A 16,811-nucleotide genomic window follows, 5' to 3' on the forward strand; every position below is an offset into this window, starting at 1 on the left:
CTCAGAAACATGAAGCTCTTATTTATAGAAATACTATTTTTTTTTTTTTAAATTTAAGAATTAAGATATTACACAACCCCCCAAAATTAATATTTTCACATCTAGTGACACTAAATTAAGTTATCAAATTTTGAGGCTCACCCATGGCCTAGCGGTAATACTGATGGATCAACCCAGGTTTGAATCCCATTGAATGGGTGTGGTTGTATGGACCTTTTTGTTGTTTTTTTAATCTAAATATGGATAAAAACATATTTTCCTAACAAAATTTTCCAAAAAAGCCTACCCTCCCTTAGGCATATAGCTCTTGCATGCTTTATTATCAATTGAATATCAAACCATCAAAATTTTACAATTTTTCAGGATCAATAGTGCATGCCAGTTTTGAAATCTTCATAAAGGACCTGCATAAAAATGCACAATTTGTATATTTTTTATGACACTGTTATGACAAAGTATTCACTGTCTGGAAGCCTATTTTATTTGAATTTGACTAATTTCTCAAATTGTGTTCATGGGTTTACAATTAGCAATTCAAAAGATTATCATTCAATCTTTCTTCCTGTACAAGTTTCCATTTTAGACACTGTTTGAGAATCAGCATTTTAAGAACTTGCCCAGACAAAACCTTACAATTCAGAAATGTAAGAGTGAACAAAAACCACCTACTCTGATTCTGAAGAAACTTCTGCAGCTGTTAGTTGAGGTAGAACAACTTTCTTCCCTTCGAGAGCAGAAGATACATTTATATTAGTTTCTTTGTTGGGTTCTGCTCTCGGTTCTTGTTCACCACTCTGTGTTGTATTTAAATTATTATTTACATTATTAACACTAGAGTGTAGGCTATCGCATCGCTCGGGTACAGGAAGCTGTTCGGGGCTGGAGACTTCATCTGGAAAAAAAGAAGTAAATAAACTTCAGAATTTTATGAAGATTAAATTAAAAGTCCCACAGAGGACGGGAAAATGAAATGCTTCATATTTAACACTTATGAAGTTTTATTAGAGAAAAGGCAACAAAAAATCCCAATTAAATATCTTTACAGATTTCAACCATTTTATTTAGTGATGTTACAATTCTTTATTCAGAACACACTAACCAAAAATTCAGAACATTTTTTAATCACAGAAAAATTTTACTGCTTTGATTGCTCATTCTCAGAAGCTATGGACCAAAAATCCATCAACTTAAAATTCATGGAGCCTCTCAGATGCAAACAGCAAGATTTGCATTTAATAGTGAAACTGCAAATTTAATTAATTAACTTAATTTGTGAAACTGCAAAACTTTTGAATTATTAGTTTTTGTTTCTAAGTTCATCTAGACAAATGAGTGACGCAACTTTTAAGCAATATTATTTTTTTATTTAAACAGATTAGGATAATGATAAGTTTTTTTCTGGAGTGAGCGAGATTCAAATAATGGCTATAATTAAAGAATTGCTTCTTTACGTAAGCACTGAATACGCATTTCAAATAAAGGAATGGGTCAAAAAGTTTAAGTTAGTTGATAAATCTGGGTGAAGACCACTGTTAAAAGTATGATGAAAAAAATCATTGATAGTGTTTTAAATCTGGTACAAGAAAGTTGTAATGATGATGGTGATGATATACAGAATATTAAGCAAATAACGTTTGATAAAAGTTTGCCTTTAGAAGAATAAGATTTGAAATTTTACAGCAATACAGTTGTGAAACTGATCAAGAAATAAATTACTGTACTAATTTGTGAAAATTTTCAACTATATTCTAAAATAAATGACTGGAAAATGAATGTTTGAAAAAAATGTATGAAAAATATAATTTTTGTAAATAATTTTTTAATGCTTTATTGTCTGTATCTACATATATATATTGATACAAATAGATTCAATTATTGACGCCAATAGTTTTCCTTTTACAAATTTCTTCTTACCTTATAAGGACTTAGTGCTACGACATTTTTAACACTACCTTTGAGAATTGCACACAGCAATATGATTGGCTTATTCTGTGGGAAAGGGGAATGCTATCTCATAAGGCAAATATCTTGAAATGCTCACATATCATGCTTTCTAACAATTAGAATCAATGGAGCCAAACATAATTTCAGATGTATCAGACTGGTGATTACCATTCAATATTAAAGTTATAGATATACTGGAAATTGAAATGAAGGAATTAATTAAAACTGTTGAAAGCTTTCCAAGATACCCTTATTATTTAAGCACTTTTATTATTAAGCACTTTTATTTAAGCACTTTTATTATTAAGCACAAATTATGAGAATCTAAGTACTAGCACATAGTGAAAGAATTAACTTTAGTACCTGCAAATATACTGTAAGGTTTATCTTAATTTATCAAACAGTTAATTTTTAGTTAAAAGTTACTTTCCTGTCCTCTCTGAATTTCAGCTTACAACATTTGGCCAGAACTTATTTGCAGGATCGCAGTCAAATGAAAATGAGGAGAAGTATTTAACTCTGAAGTTCTACTGACTTTGATAGGCTGCTATCACACATCGGTTTGTTTTGGAGTAACAACTGTTTGGAACAATTTTTCTACTTTGTCACAACAGCCAATTACCATAGATTGCTTTGGGGTTAACACAGGGAAAACTGGTTCCCCATTACAAACAAGCTGATAGCATTTGAAGCTGATAGCTGATTGGTTGAAAACGAACAACTTGTAATTTTTTGGAAAGGAAGGAAAAAGTCGCACGTCTTTCTATCAATAGTAAACCAGGCAGAAAAATTGTCCGAAATAATTTTTCCTGTGAAATAAATGCCATGCGATATGGGCCTTAGAGAGCCAGATATTCTGAGCAGTGCAGGTTCGCCTTTCAGGCTACTCTCTCTCTCTCTCTTAAGCTATTATTATACTCGGCTATACTTTAGGTCCTTGATAGCTTCGTCATTATTTAGCATTAAGGGGCCAACTCGGTTAGAATCTTGATAGTTTCGGCTATATCTTTTTAGTTTAGTCAAGTTTTATTGCTTATTATTCCTGAGTTCAAGCCCAAGTGAATGGCTTCAATGTAACTCCAAGCAGGAGTCGTCTGTTAAATTCATTTTGAATAATAAAGAGTAATTAACCCTTTGTACGTTTCGTTTTTGTTTACATTTCTATCTCTCTGAACTAAGTGGTTATTCACTTAACAGTTCTCAATGTTCCAGACACAATGTAGAAACTTCTAGGTTTGGAATCTTACAATACTATGAAAATTTCTTCAAGGTAGTAAAAGAACTTGGATACCTTTGGATAACAAATGTCACAAAGATTTTTTTTACAAGAAACAATTTCATACATGTATGCAATAAAAATTCATACAGATATTCCTTTTATATTATTTACTGCAGCATTTTCTCTTACTGTTAAATACACAGTTCAAAGTGAGGAATATATTGTTTGTAGCAATAAAAATTTCAAATTCATACAAGAACATAAAATTTAAAATAATAAATAAACTTTAATAAAAAAAAGGATGAATCTTTTTAAACATAGAAAACAAATTACCCAATAATTCCGGAGTGAAATTTGGATCCAAATAGGAAGATATATCTTGCAGCCGCTGGGGTACGGTTGCGCCTTTCTCCCTATTGGTGTTTCCTCTTCCCCAGGGCACTATTGGATCTCTGGAAGGAAGGCCCACGGTCAGGCCAATGCTCTCGTTTGGTCCCACAGGAGTTGAAGGAATGATGTTGCGAGGTAAACCCCAGGAACTATTGTATTGTGCATAGGGTGAAATATTGCTGCCAATATTTCCGGGAGGAAGATTGAACCCTTTTGCTGGAACTGAAAGATAATATTTTTTGTATTCTTCTGTACTAATAACATTTTTATAGAAAACCAGTTTAATGTTAGAAATGTCCATAGCTTACTTAAGTCTTTTAATTTTTTGCACCTTATTACTGTCTGCTACCATAGCTTAAAATGTATGGGAATTTGCCAGTGTTGCTATTTTTCATCCACATAGCCAGAATAATTTCCAATTTCTCAAAAACATTGTCACTTCTCATTTCATACAACATAAATTTTTTATTTTGTCTTTCAGAGTAAGAAAATACATTTGCATAATAATGTGACAATCAATGATTTATGGGGGCATTCAGGAAGTAAGTTTCATTTGCTTACCGAAAAAAATACCAATATACTGAAACAAAAATTTTATTGTGATGACATGTACATATGTTGCACTACAATTTACCAAAATTTCCAACAATATTTAAACTTTGTTAAGCAATGTTAAGCAACTAAACTTTAATGGGACCCTAGTTTTTTTTTTTTTTTTTGTTTTGTTTTTTTTTTTACATTCTCTCACCATGATGATGTTACTTGTGATGACAATCAAGTTGTGACAGTGTTTTTTTTTTTTTTTTTTTTTTTCAGCATTAAGTTCTGACCACAAAAGAAAGAATTCTAAAGCAAAAATAGATGGTGTGATGTCTAGGCTGTAAGAAGGATGAGGAAATGGTTCTGAGCTAAAGACAAAGGAGTTTTTGTGTTGCATATGTCATATGAGGATGAACATTGTTATAATACACACAATGCAATATGATACATCACATATTTTGAATTCAGAGATGCAATTTCAACAGCATTTAATAGTAAATGTTGAGGGTGTCTTCATGCACAAAAAAGTCCACAAGCAGACCACCTTGCATGTCCAAAACCACTTTGCATTGGAATTCCCAAGCTTTCACCGACATTTTGCCTTGATTCTCCATGATAATGATGTGTGTTTATACTCCAAGGACTACAGTATGTTCTGTTCTGAAACACTTATGTCTTATCGCAATCACAATCCAACTAACAAAAATTTTTACTCTTCTCATAGTCCATGTCAAAAGTTCGATGGTCCTAAAAGTTTTCAACCCTCCAAGCACCATGGGTATGGTACCAAAACACTGAAGTTTCCAAAAAGACCATGAATAAGTGATAGTTTCCTGCTTATAATAACAAAATGATCTTCCCAATTTGTACCTCTAATACTTTTCTTCCAACATATATACTACATTCAATGTCTGAACACATTTCAAAATGTCTATCTCTGTATGTACTTATGCCTAATATTAACAAATGTATATATATACAGCTTAGCCACTTGGACAGTTCAAGTTCTCTCTCTCTCTCTCTATATATATATATCAAAAAATAAAAAAATCGTAATGAAAAAGAATAAATATCCATACTAAAAATTTTGAAGGTCTATCCTAATTTCTCCATGTTACATTATAAACTGGTAGAATGCAAATTACAGAAAATTACAAAATTGGAATAAAAAAATTTATACAGGCATGCATTTAGGAATGCGTTCAGGCAATTGAGGGAGTGTAACATTGTAAAGAAAGGATTACAAAGTGGAAGAAGCTCATTTTGGAACTACAATTAAGAAATTAATATTCACTTGCAGCTGTGGGAAGTTCAGAGTTTTGGGAGCCACACCCTTGGCCACTTGGACGGTTGATCTGTCCCCCAAAACAATGTATGAGAGCAGTCAATTTTTTTTAAATCTATGATTAATTAAGAATGTTATAAATTAATTACACATCATACAGTTTCTTTAATTGAACATTTTGATAAGAAAATTACCTGTATTTGTTCCATATAAAGCTGGATCACCCATTATATTAGGCTTTGGTGGCACTTCTAAAATAAAGAACAGTTTCAAATTATTTTTTTAAAAAAAGGGAGATAAAGTAAGTATTATCTAGCAAAGTTTTATTATATATTATTATTATTATTATTAATGATACAAAAAGTATTTAAGTAGTGAATAAGGAAAGTATCTGGAAGTAGAAATACTTTTTTAACTACACTGACAAACAAATAGCAATTTCTCTCAAGGAGGAAAAATCAGTCATTTTGAGTGATTGATATTTTACCATTAAAACCAAAAGATAATAAAAATTTTATTATAGATATTTAAAAAAATTTATTTTTTAAATTTCTTAAAATATTTCTAATATTTATGTAAAATTTATTGAGAGATTAGATGTTAAAATATCTGCATTTAATTGCACCCTAATTTTATATCTTAAAATTTTTAATAAAAAGTTATACTTAAAGTAACATAGTACTTCAAAAGTTAGACAGAATTTAATATTAGGTTGGCAATAATTTAAAATAAATTTCCAATGAATTCCTAAATTTCCAATGAAGATCTCACCAACAAATATAGATATATTTCATGTATATATATATGATACTGTTCTATATAAATCTTTTATGTATAAAAGAATTATATGCATTTCAAAGCAATTTTAAGAAAGTTCTTTGAAAAGATATAACTGTCAATATTTCTTCTTAATATAAATAACATTTACCAGGTGGCTTCTTTGTAGCTTTTTTCTTCCATGTGTCTCCATTATACTCATCTTCATCAGATGAATGGCTGGAAGCCAGATCTAGAGATGCATGGTCGAGAGACAGGTCGCTTTCTGAATCTGAATCACGAGTCCTTCGACGATTGATCTCTCCTGTGTCTGGATCTGTAATATAATATGAAATTTTAACTAGAAAATATACTCTAATTTCAAAGAGGAAATGAAGATTTACTACTGAAAGCCATTTTCAAAATTGAAAGCATATTTTTAATTACAATTCATTAAAAAATTAAGCCTAGAATGCACCAAATTTTATTCAATGACTTTAAAGCATTCTCCTAATTAATAATTGTTAACATCAAGGTTTAAACAAGAATATCTGTATGTCCTAATGGAAAGGAAATTTAAGCACCATTATACATTGGCTATATTTGTACAGTGAAACTTCTCCAAAATGACCAACCATGGCTACTGACAATTTTGATTTTCTTAAAAAAGCAACTAGGAATTTTTTGACTTAAAATACTTTTAACTTTCAGAGGTGATTGCCATGACAGACTTAAATGCATTATTTATTTAGCATAAAACTATATAGTATGAATTGGGAGAAAAAAAAGATTAACTTACTTACCCATTTTTATTTATAAGCAAAATAGGTATCCTTAGCCAATCAGTCTAAATATAAAGCTGATTCTGGTTATTACTAAAATCTTGAAAATCATACAAGACAAAGACAAAAGACTAAGTTAATGTTGATGTGATATAACAACATTTCCCCTAAATTTCAAATGGGGGAAAAAAAACTCAACAATTTATTAAAAAAGTGATCACACCTGAAATCTTTGAAGGCCAGTTCATTACTATTCTCATCTGGGGCTGAAGAGTTTGATGTTTTCCTTATTCATGTCATTTAGGCAGGACTGGGAGGAGGGGTAATTTCACAGTCTGCTGTTTACTATTTTACATTCAACTGTAAATTTTAAATATCTACAGTGAAAAATAAAATTCCTTGGCCTTGCTTAATATGGTGAACACAAGAAACACATCTATCCTAGCCTCCAGGAAATGATTAATACCCTCCCATTACAATCCAGGTCCTCAGACTTAAAAGAAGAATGCATCTGGATAATGCTAGCAAGCTAAATGCAGCTTATTCAGAATACCATTAAATTTGTTGACAAGTTGCAAAATTTATAGCAGAATCTTCCACATAAAAACTTAAAAATGATTTTATGCCCTAATGAATATTGACTTCTATAGTTCTTAGGGAAAGATCAACTGTTCACTAAAAATAATGCTGTTGTGGCCAAAATTTTGTAATAAAATGCATTTTTGCTTCATTGTGTATTTCCTCAAATGATACATTATGCATTGAGTTCTGTGACTGTTGCTTAATGTTATATCGGTACTACAACAAAATTCCTTGTAAATGGCATCCTGTTAACTGGTGTTTCAAAATAATTCTCTTTTGAAGATCTAAATTTAAATCTGATATTCAGATCTATGAGATAAAAACAATGAGCTAATGATTGAATTATATATTTGATTTGATTATAATGAGCTAATAATTTGAGGATTTAAATGTCAAAAACATATTATGCTCCTGCAGCTCATCATAGCAAATAACAGAACAACCAAGAAAACAAGGAATTATTTAGAATATAAAAATGAACTCCAGTGCAAAGTCCGAGATCCAGACATCCAGTATCTGGAAGCATCTAAAATCAGGATCATAAAGCCTCAAACAACCATTTTTTAATGCTTTATGCATATGCATTTGATTTTTTTTCTTCCATAATAAAACATGTGGAGAGTCCCGATTCTTAATTTCACTTAGGCACTAAATAAAATACCTTGTTATTGAAGAAACAATTATTTTAACATAAATTGCGAGATAAATAATTTGGCTATGTAACCAGATACATCTCAAATCAAAACATTCTACATAGGAACATCATTAAATTTACACCTACTAGTATTTTATATCCCTGATGCCAACCTGGTGAATCATTATTTATTATATTTTGCTTCCATAACTGCATGTTTATCAACACATGACAACTTGAGTAATGACTTATGCAGCGATGTCTAAACACGTTTTTATTAGTTATTGAATAATAAAGAGTATGGCAATCTTTTATGCTGACATTATGCTTAGCGACAATTATAGATTTAAGTAAAAATTTTCCTGATTGTAGACAACTGTTCGGCTCATGATTTGCTTCAAGTTTTAGTGAAAAATAACTTATCCATATTATTCTTTCCTCCAAATTGTACATCCATTATTCAGCCCATGGATATCGGAATAGTGTGCAGGCTGAAATGCAAATATAAAGTAGCATTTTTAAAATCCATGTTAGATTTCTTGAACAATGGCAAGACTATACAACAATTTAAAAAATATTTTAGTGTAAAATCTGCTGCATGGAGCATCACAAGATCGTGAGAAAATGTGTCTTCAGATAATTTTAAAAATGCTTGGATAATTTATGGCCAGCTACCATATTTCATGGTAAGGCTGATGAAGATGATAGCCGTGAATTTGACGGTTTTCAGATATTGCAAACCAAAAGCTAAATTTTTTAATTAATAGATTTTATAAAGAAATGTGGAGAAGCTGTAATAAATGAAGATAATATAACAGAAGTTTTTCATTGTGATGACAATGCCCCAATCATCAACCAATTAATGGACAACAAAATCTATAGTATGGTTCTAGATCCAGAAATTACCGATACTGATAGTGAAGAAAGTGACACGGAGGTTATTGAAAACAAAAAAATTTCGATTGACAAGTTAGTTGGCATTCTCGACACAACAATTACAGGATTTGAACAGCGAAACTTTGTAACTGAACAAGAAGTTCTGTTGTTTATAGAATTAAAGAAAAAGTATTAGCACAGGAAAATGAAGCAACTTAAACAACTTACATTGAAAGAAATGTTTAATAAAGTAAATAAATGAATATTAACATTTTTATTTTTGTTGATTTTGATATGCTTTAGAGCATAAATGCTCATTATTTCTTAAATCATGATTTCATATTTTAAATTTTATAATTTCTGCATGCCATCTAACTAGATTTAAATTGATGATCTAATATCGGGGAAAATCCCAAATTTGGAACCAAAGAAGTCCTGGCGAGCCCAGGTCTCGGACTTTGTACTGTACTAATCTCTTTTTATACAATGATGTGTGAGTTTTCATGTCAGGAACAGTACACACTAAAACACTAGATTTACTCTATCTCTTGCTCGGAAAGATATAGAGAACATTACTTGGCTGCTGGTGTAAATTTTGGCTTATGATCATTTTTATAGATTACGAATCAAGTGATGAATATTGTTTTGGTTTTACTACATGTTTAGCACCTTTGGACGACATTTTGGATTTATTAGAAATGTTATTTACCAGACTACAAATACATTACTAGAACAATTTTATGCCCTGTGCAGTTGCTACTTATGCTAGGTGATGTATATGGTAAATGATATGGAAAGGCAGTTCTAATGCTAAAATTAATAATAACAAATGAATGACTTTTAAATGCTTAGAAATAGATGCGAAGCAGCAGGAAGACTGTGATCTACTTCAGCTGAGTGTACCCATAAAGAATTTTAAATACAGCTACCCACAAAAGCAACTTCAGTGTTAATAAAAAAATAAGGGTTAAGTGCCATTAAAACCTTGAGATTACCCATTGGTAATCTTAAATAAATTTTACATTGTTTGTTTGATTCCGAAGTAAGGAAGGTAAGCTCCTAGACAGATTGGTTGCTTTATTGTTTAAATTAACAAAATTATTAAAATTGCCTAAGTAAATTAACAACAACAAAAAGCAAGCTTAATTTTACATAACCTAGAGAGTGGAACAATCTGAATATCTGGAATTTGGATAATTGGAGATATAAAGATATTTGATTAAGTTAGGCTATTTAGATATAAACCAAAGCAAAGAAGGGTTGTCTGGTTAAAGGGAGGGAGGACTTAGTAAAGAAAACTGGTTCATATTCATATTATACAGAGGAAAAACTGCAAAAATCAGCCATGCAACAAACCCATTCTCTTGGGTTTGAACTACTGGTATTCAGTGATCTTTAACTGCTTGGCTACTGATGACATTCCAGATAAATAAATTCACAGAACTGAAGTTACATTATTGATAAATGCAAAAGTTTACTCACCGTCAACATCTCTATGCTTGTGCCTATGTCTTCCATACAAGTAACCCTTGCGAGACGATCTGCGTCTTGGCTCCGACCCGGCATGAGAAGTCGAAGTGGAAGTGTTTTTCAAATGAGAGTCAGAGCGGTATGGGCTGCTCGAAGTCTTGGTTGTGGATCGACTTGTTGTGGAAGAAGTCGAAATTCCCATGTTACGCTGCAAGACGTCAAAGGAGGAGTTCTGATAAGCCAATGCTGAACGCTGTAAGAATTTTATTTAATATGTAATCTATGCATAGGCATAAATAAAAATTTAGATGATACAAAATAACAAATAAATAAATTCAGATTTATATTTTTACTCAGCTGATAATAAATTAGAACCTCTACATTTATATTCTACAGCTTCTAAAGTAACACTATGTAATGCATACTTTGAAAATCCTAATTAAAAAATAGTTGAAGCTTTTGTAACTTGGAAAGATATCATTCACTGTAGCAATCAGAAATCTTTCTGTGACACATAAATTCACTTGTGCACAAACACAGCGATTCAAAATTCTTCATCAAATTTCAGATAGCTATATTTTTCATTTCTAACAAAGAGTGACGAATAATACATCAAACAAATGAAAAACTGCTTAAGTTTTTGTCAATCACATTATAAGTATTTTATGTGACTTCTAATAGTTATAGGAACAATGTTAAGCTTTTTCAAATTTTAGATTTTTACCCTATATTTTAAAATACTTAAAAAACAAATTAGTTTTTTGTAAAATAAATTTAAAAAAATTACAACAGCAGAATGCAACACAATGAAATATAAATTACTTCACATTTAACTTTATAAATGAAATTTTGATTCAGTAAACCTTCTGTAAATTTCTTAAGTTTGGGAGTATCAAACCTCCAGTAAACTATGGGGGTCTTCATCTGATTAAAGGCACTGAGTTTTAAGCATTTCTCTTATTAATCACAAGTATCATTGATAGCTAGCTCCAAGCAGCAGTATCCACTATTATGTAGTTCAGGTTTCTAGTGGAATTTTTTGTTAAACGTACGTATAGCACATAGTTTCAAGGAGTATTACTTCTTGTGCTGCCATCTTGATGGAGAGACACCACACTTCTCTAATCCATTGGTCTTCAAACTGCACTGCTGGGCATAAAACTCCTTAAGGGTTCCACAAATCAAAATCCCAATTCAAATGAGTTTTGATTGAATGATGTGGAATAACTGAAATTTATAGTGGCACTCAAAGGGAGCCAAATGTTATGGTAACCTTTCTTCCTTGCTCAGAATACATTTTGATGGCAGTGAGGAAGGCTCCTGATAGAATTTGAATGCTGACAGGCATACAAAATTGTTTCTATGAATGTTTGTAGAGTATAATTTAAAGATTGTACATATTATATATAAGTGCATACATAATAAAGGATTGTGAACACCATGAAAATTCCAAGTTCTGAACCCTGAGATTACTAATTCATCAAATGATGTGGACATCAAAACTAAATATCTAAAATAATTTCATAAGCTTTAAAATTTTTATTGTTACCCAAAATAACATGAAGCAAATCTGTCTATCTCTCTCTTTTTAATAAGCACAAATGACAACAATCAGATGTAAATAATTTTCTGCATAACAAAGATCACATATTGGTCTCTTTGTGTGGGTCCTGTGGATTTCCAATGTCCATTAACAATAAAATGCAAAGATAAGTAGATTTGGGGATCTAATTAATATTATTTTTGTCTAACTGTGAATGCCAAAACCTTGATATTCTCAACAGCTTGTTAGCTGCAACCTTTATTCTAATAAAACAGATTTAAAGTTCTTCTCCGTTTTTCATATGAAGCTGCTATCAGACACGAGAAAAGGTTCAGGAAACCTAAGCTAGCCAAACATTTTGAATACACAGCTATGTTGTTATCTTGTCTCGGCAGCTTGACTCACATGCCAAATAAATACACATTACAAGTATAAATTCAATACTTTTTTTTTTAACATTATGTCTTTGAATATAAAAGGGGTTTCACTCCTGTAAAAACAGTTTCGTGAGTTCCCTGAGTTAACAGTTTGAAGACCACTGCTCTGTCAGCTTATCGCATAAGTTCTATTATTTTTTAAAATAGGTTTTGAATTAAAAAACAAAGAAAGAAATTAATTATATATTCCCCTATTTAAACAAGTAACATTCTTTCAATACTGTAACAGTTTTTTTATGCCATTATCAACAAAATCTGTAAAATTATTGGAAAAAAAAGCCTTGAAAGACCATTTCAAATAGTTGCAAGCTTTGAACTGCCAATTATTTTCATCACCAGTCACCAAATGGTTAAAAAAAGGAAAATGATTTCACATGAATGATGAGCACAGCCAGATGGTCACACATTCTCTTTGATTGGTATCAGTAAGCATGTATGGAACTCACTTGTCAAGCTTAGACATGACTCCAACTTCCTTCAAATGGCAGTGGGCAGTTGATGATGATGAATTAACCTCTTTTCCCAATTCTTCAATAGTTGCATATGAATTTCTCTCATTTGTAGATATCAAGATACCATTATTAAGAAAGATATGGTATCCATATTTGCTGGCATTTTTCGAGCTAAGGTTGTCTTGACAAAATTTAAACAACCATTGTTTGCACTTGTGAATAGTCAAAATACCTTTACCATACACTTTTTACAGCATTTGTTGCACTACAGCCTTTTTCAGTCTCATTAAATGCAACATATATGAGAAGCTTTTCTGTGACGACCATTTTCATGATGGCTCATTAGCACAAATTAGTATAGTACAAAGTCCGCAATCCGAATGTCCATTATCCGGAATGATGTATAATCCAGACCACAAAGCCACAAACTTACGCATGGGCATTTAATATGCATGCACGCTTCCGATAGAAAGTGACAGAGAGGTTATTGAAAATGAAAAAATTTCGATTGACAAGTTAGTCGGTATTGTTAGTCGGACAAGTTAGTCGATTGACAAGTTTCGGTCGACACAGCAATTACAGGACTTGAACAGTGGAACTTTGTAACTGAACAAGAAATTATGTCTGTTTATAGAATTAAAGAGAAAGTATTAGCACAAAAAATGAAGCAACTTAAACAACTTACATTGAAAGAAATGTTTAATAAAGTAAACAAATAAATATTAAGCTTTTTTTTTTTTTTTTTTTGTAAATTTTGATCCTCTTTAGATCATAATTGCTCTTTATTTCATAAATTATGGTTTCATATTTTTAATTGTATAATTTCTGCATGCCATCTTACCAGATTTAAATTGATGATCTATAATCCGGAAAAAGATACTCTTACTTGTAAGCCAAATTTTACCTGAAAAAAGCTGTCTTTGCTCATTGATATTCATACACCCATAAAAATAAATTCTTTAAACATTTTAGATCATGTTTTAATAACTCCTGTTTGATAAATGGCATTACATATCGGATGACTCTATATATCGCTAAGTACCTTGTAATGAAAAAATATAGAAGATATTTATTTAGTGCATCAAGATATAGAAAATTATTAAATTTTTACTCACAGATACTACAGTAGTCCTTGTGCCACTCAGGCTCTCATCATAAGGCACCTTCTTTCCTCTTAAACGGGCCCAAGTGTGATGCAGCTGTTGCCTAACCTTCATATATACCATAGAAGAAAAATTGAAATCATCTTAGTGAGCAATGTAACTAAACACAATGAAAGCTTAATATAGAATTTTTAAATAATAACTCCACCTTTCCAACCTGAAGAGAAAATGAAAATTTTATGTATGTATGTGTATCATCTGTAATATGTATGTATACGTACATAATGTATGTATATGTGTATGTAATATATGTATGTATATTATATACACAGGTACATTGTTATACATGTAACTTGGTATACATCCTGTTTGGATGCAAAAACATTTAATATATGATATTCATTTGGAATGCAATTTGAGTGTGAGAGTCATGACTGCATGCACTATACCTTTTTACTACTTTTGAGACAATGCTACAACTATCTAGGAGCAGCAGGACTCCTGTTGTTACTGTTCAGTAAATAATGCACGAAATAACTGAATTTTCATGTAATTTTGTGTTTTCCCTCATATTTTTTTTAAAAATTCATTAACAGTTAAAAGTTTACAAGAAGCAATAAAGAAAATCATTAGGAAGATCATGAAGGCAAAAAAGGAGATTGCTGAAGAGCATGAAGATGGCATCCATACTGGAACTTGGCTATTGCATACTATATGCCAAATATGATGGTGTCAAAGACTGTAAAAAATGAAGATACTATTAAATTGGCTAACATTGTGAAGGGGTCAAATCAAATGCCAAACATAGATAATGCAAGACGTTAAAAAATTTCTTTTGATGTGGACAGCCAAAAAGCATTTATGGATAGTACTATGTGCAGTGCTTCATTTATGTTTAGTAAATATTTCATTCACTGCATTTGTGTTTTAGCATTAAACAGTGTTATAGTAATAACAAATGGATTAATTATCTTCCTTCCATTTCCTACTGGAAGAGTTTGTATGGTATATATCCAAGCATCTGGAATGAATTAATGATGCATATCAAAATAGCACTCTCTCTCTCTATATATATACAGTACAAAGTCCGTAATCCGGATGTCCATTATCCGGATCTCAATGCCCCAAACTTACGCATGTGCGTAAAGCGTTTATGCATGCACACTTCCAATAGTAAAGAAAGTGGCAGAGAAATTATTGAAAACAAAAACATTTCGATTGACAAGTTAGTAGGTATTCTCGACATGGCAATTACAGGACTTGAACAGTGGAACTTTGTAACTGAACAAGAAATTATGTCTGTTTATAGAATTAAAGAGAAAGTATTAGCACAAAAAATGAAGCAACTTAAACAACTTACATTGAAAGAAATGTTTAATGTTTAATAAAGTAAACAAATAAATATTAAGCTTTTTTTTTTTTTTTTTTTTTTTTTTTTTTGTAAATTTTGATCCTCTTTAGATTATAATTGCTCTTTATTTCATAAATTATGGTTTCATATTTTTAATTGTATAATTTCTGCATGCCATCTTACCAGATTTAAATTGATGATCTATAATCCGGAATCGCCGAAGTCCTGACAAGTCCGGATTATGAACTTTGTATTGTATACATATATTATATGCATAGCAACTACTGTAAGTACTGTGGGAAAAAAAGTTGCTGTCTTAACCTCGTTCATCCAGCCATAGTCAACACAAAATCCAATTGAACTGTTTTCTCCTGACCAGGATGATGAGAGAGGCCCAAGGACTTGCTGAGGGCTCAATGACGTTGATTTCTTGCATGCTCCTTAGAAGTTTTCCTACCTCTTCCTGTTTAGTAATGGTAGACATCTTGGATATTGCTCTATTGCTATATGATCCCCAGTGTCAATTCTATGCTGTGTCTCAACTTGTTTGACGTATGTCAGAAGATAAACAGGAGTAAACATCTTGAAATTTCTTAATGGCATGTTCAGCAGCACTTCTCTCTTCATCACTTAGTTGTGAGCAATAACTCTGATATTAGGGTCTCTGAAGACATAGAGATTGGCAGACTATTGGGTCATTTAACACAGGTCACTGGAGTGTGGATTTGATGAATAAGCAAAATCGAAACTGATCAGCCAGAGCATTTCATAAATGAAATAAATGTTTATTTTGGCTTAAAAGATACAGTATATTTATTTTTACAATTTCCAGTCTTGTTTGCAACATGTTACTTATTTTTTACATAAGAATATAACAAACTTTTATGAAATAAAGCTTACGCATCACTTATCAAGGAACACTCCAAGTAACAATGTTTTTAGCTCGAATCATTGTTGCCACATAGTGAATCTTAATAACTATTTAAAACATTACATCATGTTGCCACTTAGGAAATCTTAATAATTATATAGAAACATTAAATTATGTTTCACTACAGGAGTACATGCTGCAAACACTTCACCTTTCCAATGATTTTCACTTTATCACTGACACTGGCAACTCTCACCGAGTCCTCGATAAGTCGATAAGTGTCGAAGCCACTAGTACTCCTTGTGGGGCATTACAGTTCTTGGGATATTCCATTACACTGGATCAGAAATTTCTGTTTTTGGCTGTAGCTCCAGGAAGTAAAAATTCTGTTCTGGCTGGTACTTTGATATCGGCGTAAGCTATGATTTGGTGGACAGACCGAACTCCTTGAACATTAACTCCATATAGGCTTATGTCCTCAGAGGCAGAATGCAATTCTTTATATTTAAAGTCCATGGAAAAATTACATTTCCGTGGAAAGTCTAATCCAAGTATGCAAGGGTCTGTAATATTTGC

At 31.4% G+C, this 16,811-nt stretch overlaps 1 protein-coding gene across 2 annotated transcripts in view; it reads right to left on the reverse strand.

The window, feature by feature from the left end:
• stan (Protocadherin-like wing polarity protein stan) overlaps positions 1-16,811 on the reverse strand; it is a 602,571-nt gene that overhangs the window by 12,553 nt on the left and 573,207 nt on the right. For both annotated transcript variants that reach the window (XM_085824086.1, XM_085824085.1), the window contains 6 exons: positions 14,026-14,121; positions 10,491-10,731; positions 6,307-6,471; positions 5,573-5,629; positions 3,497-3,775; positions 670-892 (listed from right to left, as the gene is read on the reverse strand). In XM_085824086.1, coding sequence (XP_085680212.1) covers positions 670-892; positions 3,497-3,775; positions 5,573-5,629; positions 6,307-6,471; positions 10,491-10,731; positions 14,026-14,121 — 1,061 coding nt within the window. The remainder of the gene's footprint in view (positions 1-669; positions 893-3,496; positions 3,776-5,572; positions 5,630-6,306; positions 6,472-10,490; positions 10,732-14,025; positions 14,122-16,811) is intronic.

Source organism: Stegodyphus dumicola, chromosome 9, assembly GCF_044657685.1.
Source record: "Stegodyphus dumicola isolate Sdum_Otavi_A_Nest chromosome 9, ASM4465768v1".
In the NCBI taxonomy this organism is placed as follows: Eukaryota; Metazoa; Arthropoda; class Arachnida; order Araneae; family Eresidae; genus Stegodyphus; species Stegodyphus dumicola.